Below are 17,418 nucleotides of genomic sequence, written 5' to 3'. Positions count from 1 at the left end.
CCTTAATGTTATACTTTTAGGAGGACAGTGAAGATGTACCTCTTAAGAACACATGAAGAGGCCTTCTCCATGTGCGCTGTGAATAAAGAGGCAGGGATGGGAATGGCTTTCCTTAAGGAATTCATCATTCCCCATCACACCTCCATTCTGGGAGAAGCTTCTACCTGTTGCATCTATGTAAAATCACTGTTCCTCAGCCGCTGGGCTTGACATTTCACCAGGGCAGAAAACACCAAAGGAGAAAGTGGAGGGTGTGTGTGTGTGGAGAGGACCTAGATAACACGAAGCAAGTGTACAGGTAGCAGAGGCTTGGGGGATCGAGTGGGTTTTAGCAGAAGCTGAACCCAGGCCATTACTCCTGGGTTCATTGTGTGGTGGGAGAAGGCAGAGCTGGGGCTAAGCCCGGGTGGTGAAGGAAGGACCCGGAGGAGAGCAGAAAGAACAGGGTTCCTGGGCTCGCTGGACAGGGCTGGCTTAACTTCTTGCAGCAAATTACTCGCGTCTGTTTTCATGGAAGCTGAGCCCCGCCCGCTGAAGTCCGTGGACTTAACTTCGTCCCAGCAAAAACACGCGAAGGGTTTCAGTCTAAGCAGGGCGTCCTCGGGGAGGAGAGGGGGGCCCACAATCTTCTCCCTTCGCGCCCTGCAATGCTCTAAAGTCTCGTGTGCAGTCGGGGGTCCTGCATACAAGATACATAAATCAGACGTATATTTACATATGCATGCATTAATTACATCGCTTCCTGCAATGCTTCGCAAATGCTGAGCGCAGATTTAGGGGCTGCGCCAAGTTCTGGAGAGGAGTTGGTGGAGGGAAGGGAGGCGAGGCAGGGTCTCAGTGGGTCGCGGAGGCGAGCGCCCCCGCCTGGTGGGGGCAGGATCCCCCTTGGCTCTCCAGAAGGTGCGCGAGAAGCCACCTCCGCGACCCGCTCACCCTGTGCGCGAGAGGACGAACGTTGATCTGGGAACCTCTTCGGCGTGAGCCGGTGGGAGAAGCCGCCGCGTTTCCGTCAGGACACTTTTCGCTGCGACACCCACCTCCTCCTCCTCCTCCTCCTCCTCCTCCCCCACCACCTCCAACCTCCCCCCAGGAAGAGCGAGGTAGAAGCCCCCCTCGCTCAGCCCCACCCTGACAGAGACCCTCCCCACCTCCTCAAGGCACCCCGCGTTCTCCCCCCCCCCGTCCTCAGTTTCCCCTTCTCTCCCCTGAGGAGCCTGGGCTGCTGGTGAGCAGCTGCAGGGGGAGGCAGCGGGGCAAGAAGGCACCTGGCTCTGGATGCCCACGGCTTTGCTTTCTGGGGGGAGCGGAGGGGCACCTGGGGAGGCTTACCTCCCTCTTATCCTAATATCCCTCTCTGCTATCAAGCGGGGCGGCGGGTTGGTGGGTGGAGGCTGCTGCTGCCAAACTGACGTTTGGAGTCGGATGCCAACTCCCCGAAACCTGAAGGCTTGGGTCCTTTTACCTTTGCCAGAACGTGCGTGCCTGCTGGATAGGTGCCACCGATCCCATATATCGCTTTCTCTGGATCATTGCTGCCGGGCAACTTTGCTGCTTCTTGGGTTGCTACTTCTAGATCCGCCTGCCGTGCCTCGGGTGCCAAGGTGGCATTGCTCAATCTCTTCCTCTTTCTTCATGGTAACTTTGGACCTGGGCCACGTTCTGTTGCCGGCTACGATCCAACATGCGCCCCGGATTGGTGCCGCTAACTGTTTCACTCAGATCCGTGCCATCCACTGCCAGCTAATACTGCCGCCTTGGATCGGAGACTGGAAGACCCCTGTGTTCTCCACCTGGACATTACAGCTTTCTTCACTCCAGGATGGAAGCAAAGGGCATATTCTGGTGCCTGCCTCACCTTGGCATGAGGTTTTGGTGCAGAAATGAGAGTTGAAATTGAGACTTTGGAACGCCACCCAAGCAGGGTAAGTTTGGATCCAGTTCTGCATGTGGAGGAAGGGAGCTAACTGAGAGAGAAAGTAACCTGGGTGTCTACTAAAAAAGATCTTTTGGAGCTTTGATGCCAGTCTTTAGGCTGTGTGTAAGTCTGCAAGACTAGGAGTTTAGGAAGGCTGTTGCATAACCTAATGACAGGTTGGCCTATATTAGCATGTTGATGGAAGAGCCCAGAGTTGGGGATGGAGGCAGCTGATGCCTACAAAAAGTGGAGGTGCTCCAAGTCCCACCCACCCCACCAAAGCTCCCCCACCATATCTTCCCTCAGCTCCACCCACCAGAGCCATTCCCATTTATTCCACCCCAGCTTTGACCATATGAATGACCATGATAGCTAATTTGATCTTCATTATCAGTATGCCTCTAAACACCCTGCTCTGTAAGCTTCCCAGAAGCATTTGGCAGAATGTTGGACAAAACCAGAAATGGAGGACAGGCAGAGGAGACATATGAACCCCAACCCCACATTTGACCACACATTCCCACTGCGACACAAATTGCCTGCAATACTTTGGTATAGCTGAGGTGTAATAATATCAGGACTTTCCCCCCAACAGCCTCAGGTCAGGGATACTCACACATTTCTAGGTGTTAGTGAAGAGGTGTATACTGGTAGATACTATAGACCTAGATTCTGGCACTACAGTTCCACATTTTCTAAGTTCTTTCCATTTTTAGTGGTTCCTTCTCCATGTTGTAACCCTCCTTGCCTGAGTAGAGGATTAAATCTTATCACATCTTCCTACTGTGGCCTTTTAGCCAGCATTTCTTTAGATCAGGCATAGGCAAACTCGGCCCTCCAGGTGTTTTGGGACTACAACTCCCATCATCCCTAGCTAACAGGACCAGTGGTTCAGGGATGATGGGAGTTGTAGTCCCAAAACATCTGGAGGGCCGAGTTTGCCTATGACTGCTTTAGATAGATCCTCTGCCATCTAACTCTGCTGTAATGGTTGATGGTATTATATATACAGTACCTGCTATAGATGGGGTAGGCAGGTGTTGTTGTTTTTTCTGTTGAGGGCCACATTCCTTCAGGGGTCATCTTTCAGGGTGGCCAAATGCTAGCAGTAGATGGAGCCAGAATTGATGGGAAGAGCCACAAACATATTTGTTCTGGGTTAACTAATAAGGAATAAACATCACTCTGCTTCTATTTTCACCACTTTTACTTCAGGTTAAACTACCAGCTCTATACAGGTCTACTCAGAAACAAGCATCACTGGGTTTGATAGGGTTATTCTCAAATAAGTATATAAATAGTTTGTTTTTTTTTAAAAAAGTACAGTACTGTACAACACACCAATACAATTAATGTTCTGGAGTGCATGTGAAAGCACACCCCTACTAATTTGTTTTCAGTGCACTGCGGGGGGGACGATTCCATTTCTGCAAACTGTACACTGAATAGTGTTCCTGGAATACCAGAACATTGGATAGAAGTATGCTTTTAATTGCAATTATTTTTAGAATGTTTTAATCTGTTTCAACTTTGTTTTTATTTTTAAATTGTATATCTGTTTGCCGTCCTGGGCTTATTTGGGTGGAAGGGTGGGATATAAATTCAGGTGATGATGATGATGGTATAGGCAGAAAAAAATTAAAACCAGTTTATATGTATCATTCAAAATCTTTCCCCTTCTAGTTGTTCTGAAACTACATAGAAAGGGGAGGAGGAGGAAGAGAGAGAGAGAGAGAGAGAGAGAGAGAGAGAGAGAGAGAGAGAGAGAGAGAGAGAGAGAGAGAGAGAGAGAGAGAGAGACGATAGAAAAAATAAGGAAGAAGCCAACAGGAAGGAGGAACTCAGGGTGGGGGGGGATGGAAGTATGAGCTGGAAGCCCCATAAAACAATGTTGGGGGCTTTAGATCACCCACCTGTAGCCTACAGCTCAGTAAGATCTGGTTCTTTCCACAGATGGTAAAAAACAAAGTTTGCATTCACATGCTACTTTGTACAGTATGTGCCTTTAGGGGTTTTGCTAGGAAGCTTCCTTGGAACTCAACATGTGTGAAATCTCCAAATCTAGGGAAGGTGCAGCCCAGGCAAGTGTGAAGTCAGTCCCGCAATGTCCAATAGGAACGGTACTTAATTAAATGTGTGTAGGATTACAGGGTTAGTAACTTTATCTGCTGGGGCTGTAAGCTTCATAAATGAACCAGTTAAAATTTTTCAGTCCAGTCCTGTGCTTGTTTGTCAAATTCAAGCAGATTTACTGCCAAATAAGTGTGGTTAGGATTGCAGCCTTAGACCTGCCCGGGAGTAAGTCCCATCAACCAAAGTTGTTGGGTAGTGTTGTACAGTAAGGACGCAGTGACTTATGTGTAGGTATTGTGGTTCTGATATTGGTGTACCAAGTGTGAATAAGAAAACATTCAAAATGCCTCTTATTCTAAACCATGAGTGGTAGCTGTTCTTTATTACAGTGCTAGCTATATTTGGCTTCTCTAAAGGGCTATATTAGTCTCTCTAAAAGGCATCTATATTGAGGGTTGGTTATATGCTAATTTTATTTACATTTATTAATGAAATTGTTTCTTTAAAAAAAAAAAGACAAGTGGGTGATAAATCAATTGCAGTGCTGTACAGCTCTTTTAACTGGCTGACAGCTAGGGCTGGGCGATATATCATAGAATCATAGAGTTGGAAGAGACCACAAGGGCCATCCAGTCCAACCCCCTGCCAAGCAGGAAACACCATCAAAGCATTCCCGACAGATGGCTGTCAAGCCTCCGCTTAAAGACCTCCAAAGAAGGAGACCACCACACTCCTTGGTAGCAAATTCCACTGTCGAACAGCTCTTACTGTCAGAAAGTTCTTCCTAATGTTTAGGTGGAATCTTCTTTCTTGTATCATCCCAAACCGGTAGAAGTCCATATCATGATAACTGTTTCATAATTTTTGATCTGGCAATATATCACGAATCCTGTGTGTGCACTTTGCAAAAATCATGATGCGGGAAAAACTGTGATGCCAGCCAATGCCTCTACATACTGGTAGCTCCATTGTTATTTCAGACATCGTGATATATCAGTATATTTTGCAATGTTTTGCTGGTGATATATCTCGATCTTGAAAACCAGATATTGCCCAGCCATACTGGCAGCCCTGCATAACTGCAGCTCTAAAAGTTGTGTGACCCATATGGTTCCCCTCACACTTTTCCCAATTAATGTGCTTTTTTTCTTATTGCAGACTTGGCATTCCAACCCAAGGGAATACACATAAGGAGAGATACTTATGGAGCTGCAGAGACATTCCAAGTCTACAGGAGACCCCCAAAGACCACCAGAAACCTTGGAACCCCTCAATCCACAAGAGCCTGCAAGCCATGTGGGACAACCCATCAAGCTGGAGCTGGGGGGTGAGGGAGGGGGTGTCCAAACATTGCCTCCTAAACTCTCTCGCCCGCCATTGCCTTCTCCTGGTAGCGCCCTCCTTCAGGGATTGAATGGGCTGCCAGGAGCAGGGAGGCGGGCACTTGTTCCTGGAGGGGCAGGAGGCACAGAACAAGGGGAACCCTCTCGATTGGGGCGCTACTTGCTGATTGACAGCCAGGGACTGCCATACACCGTGCTGGTGGAAGAGGGGGTGGGAGCGGCAGGGGACCCGGAAGGGGGCGGGAGTGGAGGGTCCTTGCGTAAGGTGTACAGCTGCCCTGTGTGCTCGCGGACATTTGAGTACCTGTCTTACCTGCAGCGCCACAGCATCACTCACTCGGAGAGCAAGCCCCACGTTTGCCGGGCATGCGGCAAGGCCTTCAAGCGCACGTCCCACTTGGAGCGCCACAAGTACACCCACTCGGGCCGGAAGCCCCACCAGTGCCCCATCTGCCAGCGCAGCTTCCGTGACTCGGGGGAGCTCTCGCACCACCAGCGGGTGCACACGGGGGAGCGGCCCTACCAGTGCGAGGCCTGCCACATGCGCTTTGGGGAGCGCAACACCCTCCAGAGGCACATCCGCCGGAAGCACCGCCTGCAGCTCCTCCCAACGCCGTAAAGGCCGGCCTTTTCGAGACTGAAGTTGTGCCACGAGAGAATCGGCATGAGAACCTCGCTGCCCACCCAGGCCTTAGATATCTACCACCTGGGCTCAGCTAGTACCCACCCATGCTACTGCAACCTGATATTTCTCCATTTGCTAGCCCAATGACTAGCTGTTGCGTGGGGAAAATGGGAATGGAGAACCTCGCCCACCTATGCCACAAACTATCCGGCATGCGATAGCTACCTTGCAAAATCCCAGCTTAGGTCCCTCCTGCCTTCTCATGCCGCAAGGACTTGGTATGGACACACTGGCCTACCTACTGCCTTTTGTAGAACCTTGTCTATCCTGTCTGTCTGTGCTCCTCGCAACCTGGCAGGGGGATTCTTTGCCTCCTACTTTGTCACCACCCGAGTTTCCACTACCCCCGTAGGTCACTCACATCCAGCATGGATTCACGGGCCGACCTCTGCAACTCAGAGCATGGCCTGCTAGCATCTGTTTATGCCACAGTGTCGTAGGGAGAAGTTCTAGTGGCATATTGGGGGTATGTGGAGGGAGTAATCCAGCAGACCCTGCCTAGAACCTGCATTATGGCACAGACAGTGTCTCCTCTGTGTATGCCTGAAGGGTATGCTATCATGCAGAATGGCAATGCATGCCTGTTAAAAACCTCATCAGCAGCAGACTTGGCCCTCGAATCTACTAGGGGCTAGCCCTCTCATGTATGCATTGTGACCCACAGACACAGTACAGAGACCTCAACCTATCAGGAAAACTAGTGCATGCCTATTTTAGGAAGATCTGCTTTGCTTTCATGCAGAATTTGGTTCCAGATTAAGAGCAGGTGGTGGGCAGCCATGAAGAGAACTCTCCTTACTGTACAATAGCCATGCAGGTCTTCAAATTAAATTTAGCAAGAGGTTCAGATTGAATCTGGCAAATTTTGGTTCTTTATTTTGAGTCCCCTGCAAGCGTCTCATACAGCTGCATGGCTACTTGGTGTACAATGGAGGCTATCGCCTTCAATCCTGACATTCCACCTCAAGAATGCTTGGGCCCAAATTCCCCCCCCCTCCTTCCCTTACAATAAAGAGCCTATTGAAGGAGCATAAGCAAGAGGCTAGAGGAGGCTGGGTGGAACATCAGCTGAATTCCACATGCAGGAGGAAAGTCACTTTTCTTTAAGGCAGTGCCCAAATTACAGGGGAGCCACAGAGGGCCTGGCACCATTTACCTGTTGCAGCAGCCCCCTTAGCTACTGCTTTTTGAAGGCTACAGGGGACCAAAATTTGGATAAAATTGGAAGGAGTCCAGGGTTTATTTGGCATTTCCTTAAGGCTCCTCCTAACCTGCCCTTCCATCTATAAAGCACTGCTTTAATGAATTCTGCCTCTGAATTATTATTATTATTAATTTTAAAAATCTAGATGGGGAGTATGGGTGTTGAAGGATGGAATACAGGATATTCCCCAACTTGCCAGCCTTAACAGTCTCTTATTTCCAAACCCTCCAGATTTTTCCAAGGAAACAGAGTTGGTGATTCTACATTCCTTCCAGCGGCTGCTGCTGCTGCTGCTGCTGCTGCTACTGGTAGTCCAGCCTCCAGGTCAGATCCATGTGTGGACCCATCAACTCTGGTCAGGCCTTGTTTTCTTCTGCTCCCTAGTTAGAACCATTTCAATCAGCTTCCCAAATAGTTGCAGGCCATGGTCTATATACTTACGGGGTGGGTGGGTTTCAACCCCAGATATGCAGCAACAGAAAATGTTGGTCTTCATCCCAGGCTTACTGCCTGTGGGGTGTATGTGATAAGACTGCTGTGGTTTCCTACAATAATTAACAAACATAGAATCTCTGTTTCCTCGACAGGGAGAAACAATCAGGAGACATCGATATACAAGCATGTGTTCCAAGGTATCGGCTAGCCTGGTACCTCCAAAGTTTGCCAGGGAGATTCCTGGATCATGTTTCCTCTGCTTCATATTTAGTGTGGAATTTTTAAACTGTGTGTGTCCTCTTTTTTTTTTTATTAAAAACAATCCTCTGGGGTTTTGGTTCATATTTGTGTGCTAAGCGAATAAAGTTCTGCTGTGTTACTTCCATCTCGTTGAGAGGATGTAGATCCATTGGCAAGAATTCAGCCCTTTGCTGGGATTGAGAAGAGTGCCTTTCAGCTGTGTAACTTCCAGACATTTGCAAAAGGTCTTTTCTCAAGATGTGGAGAATCAGTTGATTTCCTTGAACATAGAAAGGGGTGGGGGTGCTATAGGGGTAGAGCAGCTGCTCTCCATTGCAGATGGTCCTAGGTTCAATCCCTGACATCTCCAGGTAGGGCTCAGAGAAACTCCACTCTGAAACCATGGATTGCTGCTGCCTGGCACTGTGGAGTGGACAGAAGAGATGGCTCAGTGGTTTGCCCCAGCTTTCTATAAAGAGGTTTTGTTGAAAGAGGAAGCGTGGGATGCACACTGCACGTAGTATCCTTTTATGAACTCTTTATTTTTTAACAAAAACCAAATATGCATCAAGAATCTGCCAGCTGAGTACTCAAAATATGTAAATCAATAAAATGTAAGTATATCACTTGTTTTGCATAAGCTTTCTCAGCTACATGCTTTATTATGAACCCAACATTTGCTTTTCCAGAGAATTTGGAACGCTTATTTAGTTTTAAAAGCTGGGTATGTTAGCCTACCAGGATAAAGCGGTACAGGGACATGAGCACAGAGGTCGAAGAAGGACTAGAGTAAATGCTCGTTTTCCCAGCTTGACCCATACATTGGCCAAGCAGTCTAGAAACTTGCTTTGGGGGAGGGGAGGTGGAATGAAAACAGGCTGCTTGGAAATGCACATTCTGCTTTGAAAAACTGCATACAGAATTGTTCAAAGCAAACTGACTTCAGTGCAGAGTATGTTTTAGGGCAGGGGTGGTCAACTCCCAAGAGACTGCAATCTACTCTCGGGCGTTAAAAACTGGCAATGATCTACCCCCTTTTTTGGGTTCAGGTCAAAGTTGTTGAGTTTTTTCAGGGAGGAGGTAAAATGTTGAGCTTTTTTTTAGGGGAGCCACAGTTGTTCAGCTTCTTTGGGGGGAGCCAATGATCTACCAGTGATCTACCGCAGACATCCAGTGATCTACTGGTAGATCACAATCTACCTGTTGGACATGCCTGTTTTAGGGTGTACATACTGGTTTGATGACATCCTACTTCCCAGTCTAGAGAGAAAAGACAAAAGTTGTTACAGCTGAGATGCTGGTATGATAGTATATGTTAGAAATATATTTTTAAACCTGCTTTTTCATGAGGAATTTGTATGGAATTGTGTGTGATGTGGGGGAAGTGGACAGGGAGGAAAAACCTCTCAGGGCCATCCTGAGGATGTTAGAAGATTCCAGAAAGGCACATGTGCCTGGTTGAACTGTGGAATTTGCTCCCAACAGTATGAAGTTCTAGCCACCAACCCAGACAGACAAATTCATGGAGGATGAGACAGATAGGTACTAATCACAATGGCTGTGTTCTATCACCCAGTGTTGGAGGCAGTGTGCCTCTGAATACCAGTCACAAAAGGGGAGAGGGCTGTTTCACTCAAGCCCTGCTTGTGGTCTTCCCATTGGCATCTGGTTCACCAGTGAAAGAACAGGATATGGACTAGGTGGGGGTGGGGGCTGGTCGTTTTATACTCTCGTGAGGAGAATAAAGATGCAAACGCGATTTTTAACTGCAACACGACCACATGGAACCGCAAAAAGTGCTTTGCAGCACAGACCCTATTCTAATTCATCCTGGTTTATTACACCGCGGATAAAGCGTATTTGAACTAAGCTAAATTACAGAACCACCAGCCTCTGATTCTCCCCGCTTTGCAAGCGGGGCGGCTGTGTCTTTAAACGAAGGAAGGAGGTGGGGCGGGGGGAAAGAGTGGTCATGTATTGCTTGTATTTCTGACTGCAGACACAAAGCGAGGGCCATCTCCCAGTTCCCTTTAATTTCCTTTTTGGTTGCATTTAAAGGGGAAGTGCGCATTCGGGATGGGGAGGAGGGAAAAGGGGGAGGGGAGTTTTCCCAACTGTTTCTTCCCTCTGAAGGAGGCGGAAAGTTGCACAGGGACGGCGCCGCCGCTGCAGAATCTCTCCGGTACCAGCCTGGATGGAGCAGGTACAGGTGAGGGATTCCTTTCTGGAGGAGGGGACACCAGCGGCCAGGAGCGGCTGCCGGGTGCAATGCTCGAGGATGAGTAGGGGACCCGTGTGCCAATGGGGGGGGCAGGCGGGGGGGCAGAGGGAGGGACAAAGGGACCCCGAAGTCAACCCAGAGGCGCGGGGCGGAGGGCTTGCAGCACGAACACCGTCGATGGCGCTCCCCGCGGCCCCCTGCAGCCTGGCCAGCGGCGGGTCCCCTGCCCTCCACCTTTGGCCATGCTCGCCCAGCTCCGGGCTATTGTTCTCTCGTCTCCGGTTCCGCCAAGAAGCCAGACTCGTTCAGGGAGGATGACGAGCTGGATTTTTTGGGGAGATCGCGGCTGGGGGGGGATGTGGACGGGGCTGGGACGCTTTTGGCTGGCAGCCAAGATGCCCGGGAGGGAGGGGGCCGGTGAAATTTGGAGGGCAGGCGGCTGGGTGCCAGGCTTGGAGGGAGTGGGCGAGTTAAGAGCCCGGGAGGGGAACTCGGGAGCCGGGACGCTGTGCTGGGCTCTTTGATTGGTTCAGAGGCTCCATAGAAAGGGGCCTAGGAGGTAAGAAAGGAAGATTTGGGGCAGGTGGGGGGGGGTCAAGGATGGCATTTTCTGGGCCAGGCCGAAAGCTCATCCAGCCGGAGGCGCTCACAAGCAGGGCTGAGCAAAGATGATGGTGGCCCTCCCGTTTCTTGTTTACCCCCCACCCACATCTCTGATTCAGAGGTAAACAGCCTTTTCACATGGAGTTTCCCTGCAGTGATCCTGGGTTGTCTGAGAAGGGAGCAGCAGGCTTGGAGTTGGGATGCTTCGGATGAGCACTGAAAACTGTGAAGTCCAGCCAGTCAGCTTGGCGGTCAGGACGCCTGGGTTCCTTGGCTAGGATCTAAACCAGGGGGGAAATTGGATTAGAGCTAAGAGCTGAACAAGTTATTTGGGAAGTTCAGGACACACTGGATATGGGGGAGACTCCTGCATTCTTGGGTGTAGAGTGAGGTCTGATTTAAGCTTGGGGTAGCAGACATGCTTGTTTATTCATTTAAAGTATTTGAACCCAACTCAAGCACATTAAAACACATTGTAAAGACTTCCTAGTAAGTTCTGCTTCTAGCTGAAATTCAATGGGAACTATGCTAGAGAATTCTGGGAGATGATTCATACAGAATTTAAAAAGATCCTTAAGATCACATTTCCCCAAAGACCTGAGGCCTTTCTGTTAGGATATCCCAAAAAAGGCACTCAATCTCTTTAAACGCAACCACCACAGCTGAAGTGGTATATGCGAAAAAATGGAAAGAAAAAAAAATACCCACGAAAGAAATATGGCAGATTAAATTGATAGAATATACAGAATTAGTAACTATGACCTTGAAACTAAGAAATAAGGATGAGTCACGGATAAGAGATGCGTGGAAGTGTTTTGAAAAGTACCTCAAAGGGTATAATAGTCAGTTTAACCTACAAGTAGGAATGAACATAAGAGCAGCAGATATCATTAAATAAATAAAGTTTTGAAACAAAAATAGGCAGAATAATAGATTATGCAACCGACAAAAGACTACATAGAATACCATGGAAAGTTTGACTGGGAAGTCCAAGGATAAGAAACAATGATGAATATTTTATGTTGTATATATAAGTTGTAAAAATGCATAAAGAAAGAAAGAAATTCAATGGGATCACACAAGAGTGAACCTCTCTGTGGCCACATGGAGTCTGGGGAATTGTCTGCCCAAGGAGACCCTTCTGGTGTTTCCTCTGATAATTTTTTGCCTTTGGGTTTAAGACAGATCAATTCCAGCTGACATTTGTTTAATTGGGCAATTTTTATTTCCTTCAACATTTTGACTGCTGCTGTTTTGTTTTCATGTTCTCAATTGACCAGCTTAACTTGGTTACATTGATGTTGCTTTTATATTTTGCTTTTAGCCTCGTTGGGCTTTCTTAGATAGAAAGGTTGAGTAGAAATTTACTTAAATGAAGCCAGCATGTGTGCTTGGGTTAGGGAAGGGGGGTGAATTACATTCGCAGCCCCCCATTCCCCGATTCCTTCAGGATTTAGCCGAATCATCTTCCTCTTCAGCCTTCTAAAAGCAATAGGTAAGGAAACCAGGCCTCTACTGCTCCCTGTGTAATTCAAGCTCTGGCTATTTGATATGCCCACCCTACCCACTCTGTTTACATCTTTCCTTTCCTGCTATTTCCAGGGGAAGATGCTGTGAAGCAGGCATTCTGCTGGTGTGGACTCGCCGATGGAAATCCAGCTGGTTAGAGTGAAAGAAGAGGCAACTCCAGGATTGCCCCCCGTCTGCCCGCTGTGCCAGGAGGAGCTGCCGAGTCTTGCTGGGCCCAAAGGGCAGGCTCCACAATGCCAGGGCTGCAAAAGCCTCTTGGTCGAGCCCCGGGGATGGTTGCCTGGCAACCAAGAGGCCCTGTCCTTCCCTGCCGAGAGGCCTTACAGCTGCTCCTTCTGCCCCAAGCGCTTCAAGAGGGCCTCAGACCGACGCGACCATGAGCGGGTGCATACAGGCGAAAGGCCGTATGGCTGTGGCATCTGTGGCAAGCGTTTTACTCAGAGCTCAGTGCTCTCTGGCCACATGCGCATTCATACTGGTGAGCGGCCCTTCCGCTGCGGCGTCTGCTTTAAGTCATTCAACAACGGCTCCAACTTCCGCAAGCACCAGCGCATCCACGGGCAACCGTTAGGCTATGGCGACCAGGCAGGCGATGGAAAGGACTGTGTCTTCCTACCTGAGAAGAAGTTGAGCCAGCTGGCGGAAAGACAAGGTGGCTACAGTATAAGCCCTGGCCTGCCCCCAAGACAAAATGGCTGCCAGGTCGTCAAAGAACTGAGGGAAGGCGAGAACAAGAGAGGCCATGTCCCAAATAGCCCTTATGTGAACGGCTTTAGCCAGGATAGCAGCCTGAGGCAACCTGGTGACGATGTGGACCATTTCAAGCGAATGAGACTAAGGGAAGATAACGCTAGTTGTGGCCCTAACCGTGAACTGAGGCAAAGTAGCCATTCTAAAGGTCTAAGGCAGGCAAGTGATAGCAAAGGTGGACTGGGGGGAAATAGTGATAACAGCCAGGGACTGATGCAAAATGGTCAGAGTTTCAGACGCCAAAAGTACGTCGGTGGTGAAAATCCCACTATAGGCCTGAGGCAAAATAGAGCAGAGGGAAGCCACACTCAGGGAGAACAGAAGCATCATGTCGGCAGCCACAATGGCAAGCTACTGTTAAACGATGGCATTTGTAGGAAAAGCCTTTTGGAAGCTGGTGGCCACAAGCTAGGTCAAGAGAGTTTAGTAAGGAGAACAAATGAAGACTACCTCAAGGGCCCAAAGCATAGTAGTGGGGAGAGCATTGGTGCCCACATAAAGCAGAATGGCAGAGGGGAATGCCCTGTCAGCGCACTGAATCCAAGCAGGCGCCTCAGCACCTCAGTGCCAAGACAAAATGGCCACCATGGAATTGCTGCCCATGACCTCAGACAAAATGGTGCTGGCCACTTCAGATTGCTGAGGCAAGATGGCAGCAGCAACAAGCAGAAAGAGGTGGCATTTCAAGGTTGTGTCCCGGGGAAGATTAATGCTCTCACAGCAAAAGTGTCTGTCTGGTCCTGTCCTGATTGGGAAGAGACCGATTTGGAGACAAGAAGCGAAAGGGGGGAATTTGAAGGATGTTCTCCCTTAGACATGCCTGCTGGTGTATCTCCCTGGGAACTGGAGAGCCCTGAGCCATGCTCTCTGCCTTACAATATTTCCACATCTCCTGGTCATGGCTCCTTACAAGAGGAGTTTAGAAGCACCGCTCAGCACTGGGAAGAAGAGGGGAGCTCTGCACCTTGCTTTCCTTTCCAAGATCCCGAGCCTTATGATCAGCCCTCCCAGTCAGCATTCGATTCCAAGCCTTTCCTCTGCTTTGCATGCCCCAAGCAGTTCCGTCGTGCCACAGATCTGAAGGAGCACCTGCGGGTGCACACGGGCGAACGGCCCTTCGGGTGTGCTGTCTGTGGCAAGAGGTTCACTCAGAGCTCAGCCCTGGCCACCCACCGGAGACTGCACACTGGGGAGAAGCCCTTTGAATGTGCCGTGTGCTGCCGGCGCTTCAATAACTCTTCCAATTTTGCCAAGCATCGCCGGCTTCATGGGCAGGAGGGTGCTGGGCCTGGTGGTAAAGGGGTGGCAAAAGACCAATGGAGTGCCAAGTCACAGTGACTCTTGAGGAAGTTCTCCATGGGGAGATGGCACACTAGCTGTTGGCAGAGCTGCACATATTTCTGCACCATTGCAACAGTGGATGCTGATTTCAGCGTCTTTGAGAATCTCATTTTTAACTTTGTGGAACAAACAGCAAGCTTCTAGCCCCACAGGTGTGTTTCGGATAGAATGCCAAACTATGGTTATATGTTTCATGAGCAAGCCTTGGGTGCAGGTTACTTACCCCCTCTTTCTTGTTTCTGGTTCTTGGCAAATAAGAGATTTTCTGCAAACTAGACCTAGAGATTATAATCAAACCATGGTTTCTAATTCTGGCTTGCAAATAAAATATGGTTGTTTTAATCCAAGTTTACAAAGAACAAAGCACAGGAGGAAATTGGAGCGGGGTGGGGGAGGGGAGAGGAGTGAGCAGTCAGTAGTCCAGTTACTCAGGAAAGGGTATTTTATGCAGCAACACTCTCTATGTGGAAATTCTCCCCCATGGGATATTCGTTTGGTTCCTACAGGAGAAATTTTTTAACATAAATTGAAAACACTTTTATTTACCCAGGCTTTGGGGTCAAACTTGAGTTTTTGCAATTCTCAAGGTAGTGTGCTGTTGTTGTTGTTGCTGCTGCCACCAGCAATATTTGTTTTATTTGTAGCTTTAGGCCACCCTGTGCTCCTATTGGAAGGGTGAGGTACAACAATGATGTATTAATAAGTCTAAAGGCTTGATTATGTAAAGTGTGGTTTGGCATTCTATCTAAATGTAGCCATAGGCTTGAGGGCTAGGATCTTGCAGCTCTTTTTGTTTGCAATTACCTGTGAACCAAATCTTACTACTTTTCTTGGTTTGGGTATTACATCTGAACCAAACTAATGAAGAGAGAGGCCTAAAGTGCATGGCTAACGGTTGGTAACATTTCTGAAATTGGGGCAAGGAGTAGCTGAGCACTTCTAGAAACCAGTGCCTTGTACAGGTGTCTGCCCCTTCCCACTGCTAGCAGAAGAAAAATGGTATTATATGAAATAAGCAAGTTGTCATTTACTTGTGCAACTGTACACAATTGCTAGAGTGCAGATGGTTTGGGCTGCAATCCTGTATCAATTTTCTTGGAAGAAAGCCCAATGAACTCATTATGTACAGTACTCATATGTAATAGTACATAGGATTGTACTATTAGATACCAACACTAGGTATACTGATGCAGTATTGGGTTGTTGCTGCTTTTTTTTAAAGAGTAGATGCATGGTCCTGCTCATAGCGATCTTAACCCACAATTTCTAATGTGTGTTTTTACCCTCAGGAGGGCAAATCTGAAACGATTTTTTAAAAATGCATTTGAAAAGAGTAAATAAAGAAGATGAAAATCAAGATTTGTTCATGTTACAAGTTGGGGTCAAGGTCTTTAGAAGAAAGGTCCCCCAGTCTTGTAAAAATTGTAAGCAAAAATCCAAAGGTAGAAATAAAATATTCTGAAAAGTTGTCTTAGCCATGTTTAAACCAAATTATTCTTGACATTTTGCTTTGCAAGCACAAGCCAGTTAAAAAAATATTTTGTTTAACGTAGTTGAGTTTGCATATAACTCTAATGGAAAAATTTGTTGAACCAACCTCTCAGGCTACTTGCTGTTACCAAAGATAGTTCCACTAAACAGCTACCTTAGATATCCATTCCAATTATTATTATCAGTCTAGACCTCTCTTCATGAACTCTTTTGTTTTCTAGCTTCCCCCCCCCCCCCCGAGACTAGGCATTCTCAGTTCAGCATTTCTCATTGCAGATCTTGCAGTGTAAACATTTAAAGTTTACGTGGTCTCCAAGGGTGGGCTTTGACAGCCATTTCCTGTATGCAGCACTTTTGCATCATTGGCTGAGCTGGGTGAATTGTACCAATCCCACAAGAGAAAAAAATTCCATGTTAAAGTATTACCTCCAGTTTAAATTGTCAATGTTTTTCATAGTGCTTAAGCTCCATTTGTGATAGCAGATATATTTAAGTATCTATTTCAAAATGGAGCATCACCGAAATGTCTGTCACACAAGATCATGTAGATTTACCTGGTGTTAATCCAGGCCCCTCTCATATACATTATAGGGGGGAAAAAGAAACAAGTGCTAAACGCAACCTTATGTGCCAGATGCTCTCCAGCTTCTCCAACTTGCTCATCCTCTTAGGGATGAGCCAAAATTTAACCTAGCTCAAGTGGTAGAGCAGAGACTTTGCAAAGAGGTCCCAGGATCAGTTACTGACATCTTAATGTAAAAGGATCGGATAGCAAGTGGTGAAGGAAGACTTTTTGCCCGAGGGTTCTGGAAAACTGCTGCTAGTCAAAGGAGACAACACAAGACTACATCAGGGTGGTCCAATGCACAGCCCTCAATACCTTTTTTGGCGGCCCTCAGCAACATTTGATGTCCCCCCCCACCAGGTCTTGCGCTGCCTTCTCAAAGTTTGTGGGCCATGGGTTCCGTGTCCAAGTACTCCTGTGGCCTACTTGGTTTGAAAAGTTGGACCGCCCTGGGCTATATGAACAAACACCTACATCTGGTATTAGGCAGTTCCCCTGTAAAGTTAAGGAGGAGGAAAGGTTTCTCAAAAACAATTCTTCCTCACTTTATTTGCGTGCAAAGTTTAACATTCTGATTCACCCAGTTTCTAGATACTATCAGAATGCTCTGTTCCTGAAGTGCAAAAAGAGATAAAAGCATCCTATTTCAATGCATCCAATTTCCTGCATTTTTTGAATGCCAATAAGTTTGCTTCCAAGGATCATCCAAACCATCTCCATCTCCAGTAGCCTATGGTAGAGAAGAGTTATAAGTGCTGGTACTCAACAGTTTGCTTCCGAATGTTCGATTTCTAGGGATGACCTCAACATTATTTTTAAATGTGAGATTCCACCGAGCCTCCTCTACCTTGCCCACTTCTTTGTACCAACTTGTTGGAGAGCTGTGGCTCATGTAGCTAAGGCACCTCACTTAGAATAAGAAAGCCTTACCCACTGCCCTGATTGGCTGAAGGAGGGACCCCAGGAGGGCAGAAAACCCCTTCTAGTAGAAGACTCTGCAAGATTTCTGGCAAACCCACCTT

At 47.9% G+C, this 17,418-nt stretch overlaps 2 protein-coding genes across 7 annotated transcripts; both read left to right on the top strand.

Annotated features, from left to right (window-relative positions):
• The first annotated feature begins 870 nt into the window (after positions 1-870).
• On the top strand, positions 871-8,040 carry LOC117058529 (zinc finger protein 581-like). Of its 4 annotated transcripts, XM_033169734.1 has the most exons (4): positions 871-1,922; positions 5,147-6,234; positions 7,452-7,575; positions 7,808-8,040. In XM_033169734.1, exon 2 carries the CDS (start codon positions 5,192-5,194, stop codon positions 5,948-5,950), a length of 759 nt encoding a protein of 252 aa, XP_033025625.1. In that variant the 5' UTR covers positions 871-1,922; positions 5,147-5,191; the 3' UTR covers positions 5,951-6,234; positions 7,452-7,575; positions 7,808-8,040. The 4 variants fall into 4 exon arrangements, with proteins under 4 accessions (XP_033025625.1, XP_033025627.1, XP_033025624.1 ...); XM_033169736.1 differs by lacking the exon at positions 7,452-7,575; XM_033169733.1 differs by having other exon boundaries at positions 7,452-8,040.
• Positions 8,041-9,961: 1,921 nt separating this feature from the next.
• Positions 9,962-14,684, top strand: ZNF784 (zinc finger protein 784). 3 transcript variants are annotated; one of them, XM_033169799.1, is made up of 2 exons: positions 9,962-10,098; positions 12,322-14,684. In XM_033169799.1, the coding sequence occupies exon 2, from the start codon at positions 12,367-12,369 to the stop codon at positions 14,335-14,337; it is 1,971 nt and encodes a 656-aa protein (XP_033025690.1). In that variant the 5' UTR covers positions 9,962-10,098; positions 12,322-12,366; the 3' UTR covers positions 14,338-14,684. The 3 variants fall into 3 exon arrangements, with proteins under 3 accessions (XP_033025690.1, XP_033025688.1, XP_033025691.1); XM_033169797.1 differs by having other exon boundaries at positions 9,962-10,104; XM_033169800.1 differs by lacking the exon at positions 9,962-10,098 and adding an exon at positions 11,980-12,214.
• The last annotated feature ends 2,734 nt before the right edge of the window (positions 14,685-17,418 follow it).

This window comes from Lacerta agilis, chromosome 14, assembly GCF_009819535.1.
Source record: "Lacerta agilis isolate rLacAgi1 chromosome 14, rLacAgi1.pri, whole genome shotgun sequence".
NCBI lineage: Eukaryota > Metazoa > Chordata > Lepidosauria > Squamata > Lacertidae > Lacerta > Lacerta agilis.
The sequence above is the reverse complement of the archived record's forward strand: the minus strand, read 5'-3'. Positions and strand labels throughout refer to the sequence as shown.

Bases quoted from the DNA above. Each gene is read 5' to 3' on its own strand.
- LOC117058529 (XM_033169736.1), top strand. From the start codon at position 5,192: ATGGAGCTGCAGAGACATTCCAAGTCTACAGGAGACCCCCAAAGACCA.
- ZNF784 (XM_033169799.1), top strand. From the start codon at position 12,367: ATGGAAATCCAGCTGGTTAGAGTGAAAGAAGAGGCAACTCCAGGATTG.